Source organism: Acanthaster planci, linkage group LG08 (assembly GCF_054643075.1).
Source record: "Acanthaster planci isolate LZ-2023a linkage group LG08, COTS_SCS, whole genome shotgun sequence".
NCBI classification, from domain to species: Eukaryota; Metazoa; Echinodermata; class Asteroidea; order Valvatida; family Acanthasteridae; genus Acanthaster; species Acanthaster planci.
Window position 1 is genome coordinate 3,011,521 of NC_141784.1, and position 12,259 is coordinate 3,023,779.

Below are 12,259 nucleotides of genomic sequence, written 5' to 3' on the forward strand. Positions count from 1 at the left end.
AGATTGCAATTAGCTCATGGAATTGAAAGCCACGTAACATCATAAGACAGACATTTCTGTTACATTTTGTCAATTCATTTTACTAATTGAGGCACAATATCCAACGTCCTTCAGTGCATTTTCCCGAATATCAATGACTTCTAGAGAAATCAGATCTACACTAATATGGACTGGCAAGCCCGATACCTTTTTGTCTGTGCCAAACAACAGGTTCAAAAACTGAATCCCCTTACATATTTGGCCATGCATGGTTGTTTCAAATAAAGAGAATCAATTATGATTTCTGTCAACAGTTGATGGTCAATTTCTTGATTATCAAGTTCTGAAGATTGTCAACTATAGCACAAGAGTATACAGTGTTTATAAACACATGAGATAAGAAAATACCCAATCTAAATTTACTATCTCTTAACACAAATGTCTGCTGCCGTACCTGACGCATATTTCACTCAAACTGGCCAGCCGATCCTGGCAAGCTTGGTGGTTGAGTGGTAAGATGTCTGCACTTGTGAGCAGGAGGTCATTAGTTCAAGTCCCACCCTAGTCAGCTTGTGAATTTTTTGGCAAGTCCTCAGTTTACATCAAAGAACATATAGCGCCGTCTATGATATCTAATGCCATTTTGCAGGGAACAATAAATTGTTTGGGACATATGAACTCCGGGAAGGCTTCCCTAGCAACTACTAAAGACTGATATATGCTTGTATCTGTAAATTTATCATTATTCCGTTATCACGTCAAACGCAACCCATCATAACCACATCATAGTGGCTCCATACGAACTTTGGTTTACACCGAGTCTATACAGTGATTCTAAATACATATCAGTAAAGGGAGGATATCCAAATTTAATTTTTAAAACAGTCCCCTTGTTCTAAGTTTTACACAGTGAAAGGAACGCAAACTGAAATGAACATGCATCAATGAAGTCAAACCAAAAGCAACAGCATATTTTTCAATACTGAAAGTACTGACCTAGATCCATGCTGCAGATGTATCGATGGGTCTCGGTGCAGGGCACATCATACCAAAACCCGGGCTGTTTTGTATTGGAGTTATCCAACACAACGCAGTAGTCTTCCTTAGTCTGTGGATTTCCAGATAATGGGTACTGAGTCAGCGTTGTAGTTGAGATAAGACTACCACGAGGCCCTCACTGTAAGGCCAACACACTTATAGGCCTCCAGTCCCAATTACATGGCATGTATTCAAATAAATTGGAATAAAAACATGAATTTCCTCATCATTTTTCACCCTATTATTCATGGCTGTTCTTGTGCCTGGTCTTGGGATGATTTTAACAGCAACACAGTGTTTAGGCAAGACTGACACAAAGTTTTTCAACACTGTTTGAAAAAGAAAGAAAGACGAATAGCCAAAATCAAATCACAATGAAAACAAAAGCAAAGACTATTAACGGCATGAAAAAATGTCCTTCCTCTGTTCATCAATGCCTTGTTACATTACCAAGATTGGGTAGCCGTCTGGCTGTCCGACACCCCATCTGGTGAAGGTAGGATTCGACATGCTGTCGTCAGCCCAAAAAAAGAACGGGTTGTCAGGGGTTGCTTTGAGCCCGATGTACACGTCATCGCCCTGGTAAGACCTCATCATCGCAACAATCTGGGCTGCCAAGACAGCCAAGCAACATTAAAGGCAGATGTCAGCAGGGGTGAATCCAGACTTCGGAAGGAGTTGACTTTCTGGGTTGAAGCATAATGTTCTACGTGGATCCCCCTTAAGTTTACAATGTAAATTGACTTTTTTGGTTTTAATTATATGGCTATATAATTCTAGTTAAAAACCTGTCGCATAGGATAAAAGCTCATGGATCTTCAAACAGAAAACTGTCAGTCGAAGAGTAAACTCCATCCAATGTCGTGGAAAAATCTGCCATTTTTTAAAAAAGGGGAAGGAATATTTCCTTTACCAAGGAAAAAGGGACAATTTTTTGGCTTCAATTTACGTAACAAATGGCAATGCAGTTCAGGGTGTCATTGTGGTGGCTTGGGATGGAGAAGGAGAACTTTTCCTCCAAGAAAAATATTGAATACAGAACTGGTAACAACAAGTCATCCAAGATAGTTGGATGTGACACTTTCAGCCTTATCTTCACCATGTAATCTGTCTTGTTATACAAAATATATTAAAATACTAGCATAGAATGTCCAGGGGTGATTACACAGCACATTGAAACCAAGGTCATTTTCAAAGGCACTTTTGTTGACTTACCTTGTCTGCGATAGTCACTGATGATGGCAAGGGACGCCTGTGCATTCAATCCCTTGCAGGCGCTGTTTGCATCCTCAAAAGACTTTTTGTCCGATGAGATCAAAGTCAAGCATACTTCTCCAAGCCGATAAAAATTATCTGGACAGCCTACATATACAATGTAGGAGAGAAACATCAGAACTATTTTATTTTCCGCCTGATTTAGTAAGAAAAGTAAACAATAAAATTAGGGGAAAAGGGCAAAATTTAATTTGCTACGCTGAGTCAATTCAAATAATTCACCATTGGAACATTAGACCTTCAAATTGATGGAATATTTGCACATTCAGTTGTACCAACCAGCAGATTGCTGAACAAACCCAAATCATTTGCAATAACGCACACAGTTGTACATAATGATCAAGATAATAACTTCTCACATCTACTTGTAGTAGTACCTCCAGCTATGATTTAGCAAAATATACTTCTTACCCTGTTGAAAATTTCTATTCCTTTAAAAACAACTGACTTTTTAAATCATTGAAAGATTTCTGTCGCTTTACATTCCTTGATTTTACTATCAACAAAGCTGCACTGATCTGCTTGAAGCAAGCCTCCATGGTGCAATTTTTCTCATTTAAAACAAAAGAAAATTTTCCCTTCCTTTTCATGAATTTTGCTTTCAAATATTCAAATTTGAAAAATAATATTTGTTATTCAAATATTCAGTTATTCAGCACAGCCCTAACAGGTACATTAGGGGTTGGATGCATGCATAAATATGTGTATACACCTTTGTAAAAATGGGTCATATATGCATTGTCATTTGCTTTATAAAAACCTCTTTGCAAATTTATAAAAAAACTGATTGAAATCTAAATGCAGACTATGAAAGTCATATTGATGGAGATAATTTTGTCACTCCTTTCTTTTAGGAGTAAGGGTTTATTTTCATATTTCAAAAATGAGAAGGCACTATTAGGCCTAATGCATGTCAGAAATAAAAGAAAATCTCTTGACAAACCTCAATTCATTGCAGGCCTATGTCACGCCAGGGTTTCCCCTGCCTTCTCAAGTGTGAGGCGGCCCAACCTCAATGAATTTCACCACCTCACACTTAAAGTAGACAAAGGTGGAAGGCCAAAGCAAAATAACTGAGGTATTTTGAAATTGATCATTTTCCAATCGTTCAGAATGGTAACGAGGGACACGGAATACAAGGTTAATTTATTTAAGAGGGAAAATACGGAGTAAATTAGACTAGCCTATGCATAGAATTTATTTTAGGCCTTTTAAAACACTCACTTTTGTCTTTAAGGAACTAGAATTTTGGCGAAATTTGACCACCTCACGTATATCGATCAGTACCCCAGGGGAAACCCTGTGCCACATATTCTTATGGCAAGCATTCTCACAAATTTCCTTGTAAAAAACATTTCCAAATAAAGTGGATAATTAAATGGCAAGATAACAATTTTCATCAAGCATGAAAAACACTGAATCAAGACACTTACCAATGCTGTAAACCTGTGGCACTATGGAGTGAAAAACAAAGAAAAACTGGTTTCATAAAAACATTTTTGGTGACCTGCACACACAGTCTGGTCACATGATACTCTATAAATTGAGAGCAAGCCTTCGTGTATTTTATTGAAGAAAAACTTCCATTCATCAACTGCAGAAAAACTTCCATTTATCATCTGCAGAAAAACTGAAGTACATTGTATGGTGGCCCTGGAGGGACATCGCCACTTGTCAATATTTGTGACCAAAATTCACGACTTGCCCTTTGGTCGTAAGTATTGACGTCAATATTCTTTGCGATTGAAGAGCAATTCGTGAATTTGGTGGCAAATATCGACGGCAATATTCGCTACCAGAGAGCAAGTTGTGAATTTTGGTCGTGAGTATTGACGGCAGTATTCCCGACCAGAAAGCAAGTTGAGAGAGCATGATTGACGATATCCCTCCAGGGCCACCATAGGGAAGGCTTTAACAATTTTTCGGTTTTTAAAATGTTTGAAACTTGTTGATGTAAACCTTGAGAATCATGTTTCCATTCCAGACATATGCTGGACTTGTACCCTCAATTTTTCTGGAGGCAGCAACTAGTAAAGTTTTCGTCGCACCCGTGCGTGCACGGTGCGCGTGTGCATCATGTGTCCAGGTGCTGATGTAGCCACGCGCGCCTTGAATAAAGGCTACAGGCATGCCCAGCCAGTTTGGAACATTTTGTAGTCATAAAGCGTATAATTAAAGAGTACCGAATGAATACGGTCACGCGCACAATTAGTGTGTCAAAGGCATTAGCGCGAGAACCAGCGCGTGAACCAACACGCGTGCGTACTCCATTCGTTTGCACTGCACTTTCTGGTTCACAGTGAAGTCACACTTCGGTACTCTATAGCGACTGGTTTATTTATTTGCTTATTTTTAGTTACTGATAATACCCTGAAACTGAGACTGAAACTGAGTCCATAGAAATAAAAACAAACAAACAAGCAACCCAACAAAACCAACTTTTGTAAAACCCCGTTTACCTTTGCTTGAGTTCCAATCCATTTTTAATAATTGCGCGCAGTGATAGTTGGGAGTCAAATTTAGATTCCCAGGTGATTTTCTAAATCTCAGCTTTGACTTTAGTTGACCTGCGACGGAATTAATTTCCCAAAAGCTGTGCACACAATTTCTACGACTAGCTTCAAACATATGGAGGTAGTTTCGAGATTCGATAAACTTCCGTTAGGCCATAGCTCCATGGTTAGGCCTATGTCTGCTTTGTGTACTGAAGTTTAATTTTTTAATAAACTGATGGTACGTTGCCTTGAGAGAACCACATGTATGATGTACACAGTGGACAAAGCTCAAATTTTAAAAAGGATAAATGCAACTTTCCATTAGGCTTTCTTGCGCGCGCCACAGGCAAGCGTTGCATTCCTATGGGTATGATCTTGCCGCGCCATGTTGGTTCCCACCATGCCTTGCGCTAACTAGCGAAGGAACGCGCACGCGTCCCACGGAGTCGAGGTTGCTCCCTGGCTATATTAATGGTGTCGATTTTTGTGTCATTGAAAGTTGAGCGCATGAACGCAACGTCTACGCAACGCGCCCCAAAAACGTACATTTGGATAGGCACCTTATCCTGAAATTCTTTACAAAGTCTGGGTGTCAGACTTTAAAAACTGGTTCCCGTCCCGTACATAGTCTCCGGACGTCTTACAGACGTCCTCCAAACGTAAGTGTAGCCAGCCCAGCGCGTTGTGGGAGAGTGGTAAGTAGAGTCTTGAGAGGAGACTTCACTTCCTTGTGGAAAAAGAAAAATCGTCTAGAGCCATAAGTTTTAATACAGTCTTTATTTTAAGGCGGGTTTCCCCAATGTGCATGTGGTGTGTAAAAATTCGCCACCCATGCGTACGCTTAAGGGGTTTTTTAAGGGGATTCGTGAAAGTAGGCCTAGGTGATAAAAAATAGAAGGTTAATATAGGACCACAAAACTTGAAAAGAACGGGTTTGAAGCCAACCGACAATGACAGATTATTATAGCGATGTTCAAAAAGTCAACGCGTGGCCAAGACGCCATAATAATGTCAAAGTAATTGGTATAGTATAAACAGGTAAATGTAAATTTAGAGCTGAATAGCACATCACTTTGAAGTGCATAAGTATAGATTACTAGTGTGAGCTTTGCAAATTTTGAAACGAAATTATAGATTGATGGAAGGAAATATTTTTTATACCCGGAAAATTGAGAAGAATCAGAACAAGATGGTATCAGGTATTCTTGTCCCCACCTGCTTTCCTTTCATTTCCCCCCGTTCTCCGTTTTGGTTTAGGCCCTATCCTTTCTCCATAGGCTGCGAAGCCAGGCTCCGTTGCACAGAAGTTTTGTCCTGTCGCTAACAGCCTCAGTACAGGCGTTTCACAACAGCGCGCTTCCAAGAGTTTGCAAAGCTTTGGCCAATCACAGTGCGTAAAATCTGTCGACCCAATGCGCGTTTAGAAAGGGTTGACAGATTTCGCGCACTGTGATTGGCCAACGCGTTGCAAGCTCTTGGAGGCGCGCTATTGTCAAAATTAGGCTATAAAGAGTCAATAGTCGAGTTTATACAACTTTTGTAACGTATTTATACTCGGTGACTTTTTCCCAAAGATCGTATAGCGCCGCGAAGATCTTTGCTTTTCCTCCCACGATGTTCAGTCACTATACGTGTACAGTGGCGTAAATCTGGAAATGAAGGGGGGGGGGGGCTTGCCCGGCCATGGAAATTTGAAAAGTGGGAGGGGGGCACCATATACGCTATGTAGGGGGCGATGTTCATGATGAAGATATACATTTGCAATGTGTATCAAATTCATGCAGAATCTTACATCAGAATGGTATAGTTATGGCTTTTTAAAATTGCTTTCCTTTTATATGGTATTGCAAATATTTTAGTCGTTGGGAAATCCTGAAAATTCATCACGATCCGCTTTAGATTTTTTTGCTCATCACAAAACGTGGGGGATGATTCGATAGCCTCTTCCCACCTCAAAAAGTGTGAGGGGATATATGTCCCCATTCCCCGGGAGTTACGCCCATATATGTGTATATATCTCATAATTGTGCAATTAGGATCTTATTTAGGCCTCACGATTTCGCTTTTAATATTTCTTTCGCAATGCAATCTCAGCTACGCTAATGTTTTAGATTATAGTGATAGTTCCTTTGCTATAGATACAAAGGCATTACGAAAAGAGTCCAGCAATTCTGTCTGCCATCTTGAAAAAATCCACTACTGCAGCCAGATAAAAAAAAGCAGCCACCTCCACCAAACAACGGACGAGGAATGATTTTTTCACTTGCTAAGAGATCAAATGTCAACTTTAGACGATCAGAAAATTTGGAGCTGGAACCAGCTTCATTTTGAAGACCAATCTTTGGGGGAAACCAAGGTGAAACAGCTTTATAGCCAACGCCCATCTTTATTAAGCTATCAAGGTACCATCACCGGCTGGTACAAAAACTTATTTATACATACTAATGGGGACCGAATCCCTCACACAATGGTACAGGTTCACCGGTTGTTTTTAATGACTATATTATGTGCAAGATAAGAATCTATAATATCGGCAACCAACCAGCCAGACTTTAGCACTTGGACTGAGGACTTATCGACTGCCTCACTAACCCTGGATTCGGTCAAGTTCTTTTAACACCAGGAATTTACTGGAGCGCTTGGCACTGGATTTTGTTCCTCATTAGCACTAATTTGGAGTCTCACAGATAAAAATGACAAAAGGGAACGGGTGCTGCGGTCGGCCTGAAATGGAGACTTATCGCCACTCCGGCAGTTTCGTTATTGGCCGAGAGTGTATCACGCCGTCTGAGCATGTGTATTAGTTTGTTTTTTAATGTCTTTCGACAATCCCACAACAAACACACAAATCCGATGACCAAAATTAGACACTATTACTATGAGGCCATCCTAGGCGATGCGCGCGCGTGAAATTCCCCCATGACCGGTCAATATTACTGAAGTGCGCTCTCTCGCGCCCAGGTTGATTCAGCTGTGCGAGTGTAAATGGCCCCTCGGAATGGCGTCTCGTAAGATTTGTCTGTAACACGCTGGATAAGTCCAGCAAAGGAGCATTCTCAATTGTTTACGATTAAAACCCACATTTGTATTGAGTTAGGCTTCAGAGTGGAATCTTTCTAAAATGAGTCAAGCGAGCAAAACTTTGGCGAGATTTCAAATGTGTGGGTGCACAGGCCCCTATCACGCGGATGCACGCAGATGTGGATCTTTGCAACAGGGCCAGCCCGTTACGGGACGGATCCAGAAGCAATTTTTTGGAGCTCAAACTTGGGGTGTGGTGGGGGCAATTGTCCGTGTATGTGATATGTGATGGCTCCATGAGGAGCTTTTTTATTTGCGCTTTTTGAAGGAAAGGAAGTAGAACAAAAATTTGCTTTAACTCTCATTTGGTTGAAGAGAAATTTGGCCTATTTTTGTGAGGAGGCATAGCTACCATTGGCCCCCCTGGTTCCGCCCTTGTCTCTGGCAAAGAGGCACATGCCGAAATCCTGATGTAAATTATTTATTTCATACCCACTATAGAAAACAATTGCCAATCATAATTGCTGGTGTACGAGGGGCAGACTGGTTCTCATTTTGCGCGATTGTTTGTTGATACCTGTTAGGTTGTTTGTTTGTTTGTTTGTTTTTTTTTTGGCTAGTTTCTTCCTCCGTTGTAAACTGGTTACTTTAATAGCTATAGGAACATTCATTTCAACACTAGATAAAAAAATACCATGCCCGCTCGTATGGAATTCCATATCTGCCGTACGGTGCGTCGTGCGTCGCCCGTCGTGCGTCGCCCGTGTTTTTTTTGTTTTTGTTTGTCACGATTGCGCAGTGGTATTTTTAACTTTGACCCTTGATCGTTTCACATTTACATGTCCTTGTTCGATCGATCCACCATGCCTGACTCTCATTTTAGCAATAGAACTAGAAGATGTACATGTATTCGTTTTTGCAGTTGCGCCAAACTCCAATTGAAAGAAGAAATAATATCCAGACATCGGTTAAGTAACGTGTATATGAAATAATACCATTTTGGTTACATAAATAAATTAACAAAATAGACTTTTGTCAGGGTAGATTGTTTTTCTCGATAACTTAATTACTCTAGACGTAACTTTACTCGTTAACAGCCTGACTTTAGGTCTATAGCCTATGTAATATTTCTGTCTGTCCCTGCACGATATCCCACAGAACGGAATGTAAATAATAAATTATTTACGATGTTTGATTTCTTAATAGTTTTCATAACAGACGAACTGATTCAACATTTTTTGAGGGCGGGTATACCTATGATGAAATCTGCTGTATACTCCAAATTAGACATGACTTTAGTTGCAGGTTGGCTCACAGAAGTCTTTTAAACAGTAACGTTACTTGTTAGCCCCATAAATAATGCTGATGTGCTGGACAACCTGTTCTCATTGGTCTATCCACCATGGCATACACACCCATAAAAACCAACACGTCATATTTTCTGAAACTTAAACCAAGTGGTAATTGCCCCCTAACAATACATTTAATAAACAGTTTGTTATCCACAGCACGTCTAGTATTTCTGGATTTCAAGGCGAAATTGAGAGGACAAGATGGAATATCTGTATTGGTTGGCAGATTTCTTCCTGGAATTTGATGAAAACAAGTCGGCACATTTTTACAGTATGCAAATTAAAATAACACTGTGGATAAGTTGGCGGGAACATTTTTGCTGAAAATGTTTTTCCCAAAAAAACACTTGGTTGAATTCTCAGAAAGACGATATTTTCTTGTCAAGGGGCAGGGGTAGTCTAGCATTATTGGAATTAATTATGTGACTAGTATATGCTTTGCAGGTGGGATTTGTGCTTGCCTTATTCGGAAAAGATCTTTAGAAGTGAATGGAATCATCACATTGTCATTTGTTAAACCCCGGCTTTTGCAGGTCCTATGCAACCCATTTGATGTACATGTATATGTACATGTGAAACGATCAAGGGTCAAAGTTAAAAATACCACTGCGCAATTGTGACACAAAAAACCACGGGCAACGCACGACGGGCGACGCACGACGGGCGACGCACGACGGGCGACGCACGACGGGCGACGCACGACGGAAAATGGCATGTTTGGAACTGGTAAATGGCAGAATTGGGACACAACACTAAGCAAAATGAGACGGACGACGGGTGACAGCAGATATGGAATTCCATACGCTCATGTTCGTCATGTTGGGCACCCCCTCTCCTTTTGCAGGTGCTGAACCCGTCGCGGCTTAATTACTATTTTGTGTATTATTTCTATATTGGCAACGATTTATAGAAATAAAAGAACTTCTACTGATGGTGAGAAAGAGCACAGCTTGAAGAATTTTAATTGAAATACATGTATCATGGATCACAACTATATAGTTAATAATGTACATCAAGGGACGGCATCAACTCGTAGACAAATTCAGTAACGATGGCGACGTTCTCACTGGTCATTTTGAAGTGGCACCAGGCCAATGGCAGTACGCGCGTAATGTGGGAGACACCGTTACAAAACCCACCACTAATTCAATAAGGGGCCATCAGGAATGTCCAGTGACACGTCACAAGATCGCCTAAAATTAGCCCCCCCCCCGAAGGCTTTTTTTTTTTACAAAGAATACTTAATAGGTGACTAGGAAAGAAAGTAATTGGCACAGCACCAAAACAATCCCAGCAAATAAGGACTAGGATGTCGGGACCGTAAGGCTTTTTTTTCTTTCTCCCCCAACGTCATGTTGAATGAGTCCGAAACCACTTTCGGTTTTGAACCCCCCCACACCAAAAGCTGGATACGCCGCTGTGACTGATTCATACTGGGATAGGCCTTATACTTCTGTTCTAACAAGCACAGCTCATGTAAGCTGGAGGTCTGATAACCACCCCAGTTAAATATGTAAACAAAAATTTGATTTGTACTCACCGACACCAAGCTTTCCGGCACTCAAATAACTATAATTTATTAGCTAATTTTATTTATTCGCCATTAATGCTTTCTACAGATAGAATAATGCAGACGTTGAGTATAGATAAAAAGGTACTCACCCGCTACAGCCAAAAGAAAAAGTCCCCAAACGCCTAAGCCAGCCATAGCGATCTTGCTCCAAGTTCGAGAAATCCACGACGAAGGCTTGGTGTGACCGCGCGAGAGGATTGTCGAGCAGTATAGGCCTATATATAGCAGTGTTCTCGTTATCAAAATCGGCACAGACGCGTGGCCGTCCGATTCCAAAAGTACAAACCCAAACTCGAAAGTGCATGTAGATGTCCAATCAACAAAGTGTGCAAATAGTTTGTTACACGTTGAAAGATACGACTGGTTTCCACTGTTGTTGCCAAGCTCACTTCCCCCTTGTTTATACCTTTTTAAAAACATTGACGAACTACTCTTTTATCCAAATTAAGTGTACCCACATACATTTTTCAAATTTCCCTCAAGTGCAGTGGCAAATTGTAATCGAAAGATCACTCTTCAAGCCCTAAAATAAAAAAGAACACAGGGGAAAATATCCAAATTCTTACTTCTTTGAAACAATCACGTGATGAAAGAGTACTTTATACTCCCGGTCTGATGGAGTTTTTATTTCCAGTACTCTCTCTTAAAGTAAAAATGCAAGTGATTTCTCCCAGTGATACAAGACTGTATAAAGGAGGTTTTGTCTGTTTTAATGTTTATTTTGCTCAGTCACCAAATTTGGGCCCCACCTTTTGAAACGATTTTCCTTCGGTTTCCCTTGAATTTTAACTCCTATTCGTGAAGGTGGCCACGTGAATTATGTAACTTCATGTTTAATGTATTCAGTGTAGAAATAATTATTATAGACCACCAAAACGCTGCCAAATTAATTTTGGTCTTCTGACCAACATGCCAACGGATCATGGTCCGTTTATCCTTTTGTTCGTTTGTTTGCTTGCTTCAACAATTGCTTGCTTGTTTTTGGGCCTTTTCTGTGTGTTATTCGCCGTACCATGCATCTGTAACTTGGCAAAGGGAGAATCTAGGTTAATACCGGTCAAAGTTACTTTTCCTTCTTCTCCTCCTACTTCTCAAACAAATTAAATCGATAGTTCACTTGCAAGGCAACGATAATTACGCGTAATTTTGTTTACTTGACAGCTAATTGCTATGACACACACCTCGTCGTGCCAGGGCAACGTGCAATAATATGTTCCAAGGAACCAGTATCTAGTGTTAGGAAGCGTATTGAGAGCACTTAGTACCATGTTGTGCCACAATTCCATGCGCTGGTATCATGTTTGTGTGTTCATCTCTGATGGGAGCCCTGTTCAATTGCTGTCCCGGCAGATAAGACCAGATCATACAATGGCAGACAGGTGTTATTATATTTGACTGCATAGTAATTAGGTAATACACAAATGAGGGTCTGGTGGGGGAAAAAGTTGTTTGCGGATAAAGTACATTTTTAGACGTGTGTACAAACTCAATGAGTATCACCAGACACGTCGGTTGGGTTTTCAGAC

The 12,259-nt window shown here is 40.5% G+C and overlaps 1 protein-coding gene across 1 annotated transcript in view; it reads right to left on the reverse strand.

The window, feature by feature from the left end:
• LOC110976018 (macrophage mannose receptor 1-like) overlaps window positions 1-10,963 on the reverse strand; it is a 34,223-nt gene extending 23,260 nt beyond the window's left edge. The window contains exons 1-5 of the mRNA XM_022228937.2: window positions 10,823-10,963; window positions 3,726-3,746; window positions 2,233-2,379; window positions 1,468-1,628; window positions 976-1,087 (exon numbers count right to left, since the gene is read on the reverse strand). Of these exons, the coding sequence (XP_022084629.2) occupies window positions 976-1,087; window positions 1,468-1,628; window positions 2,233-2,379; window positions 3,726-3,746; window positions 10,823-10,868 (487 nt within the window). The 5' untranslated portion in view covers window positions 10,869-10,963. The remainder of the gene's footprint in view (window positions 1-975; window positions 1,088-1,467; window positions 1,629-2,232; window positions 2,380-3,725; window positions 3,747-10,822) is intronic.
• Window positions 10,964-12,259: the final 1,296 nt, after the last annotated feature.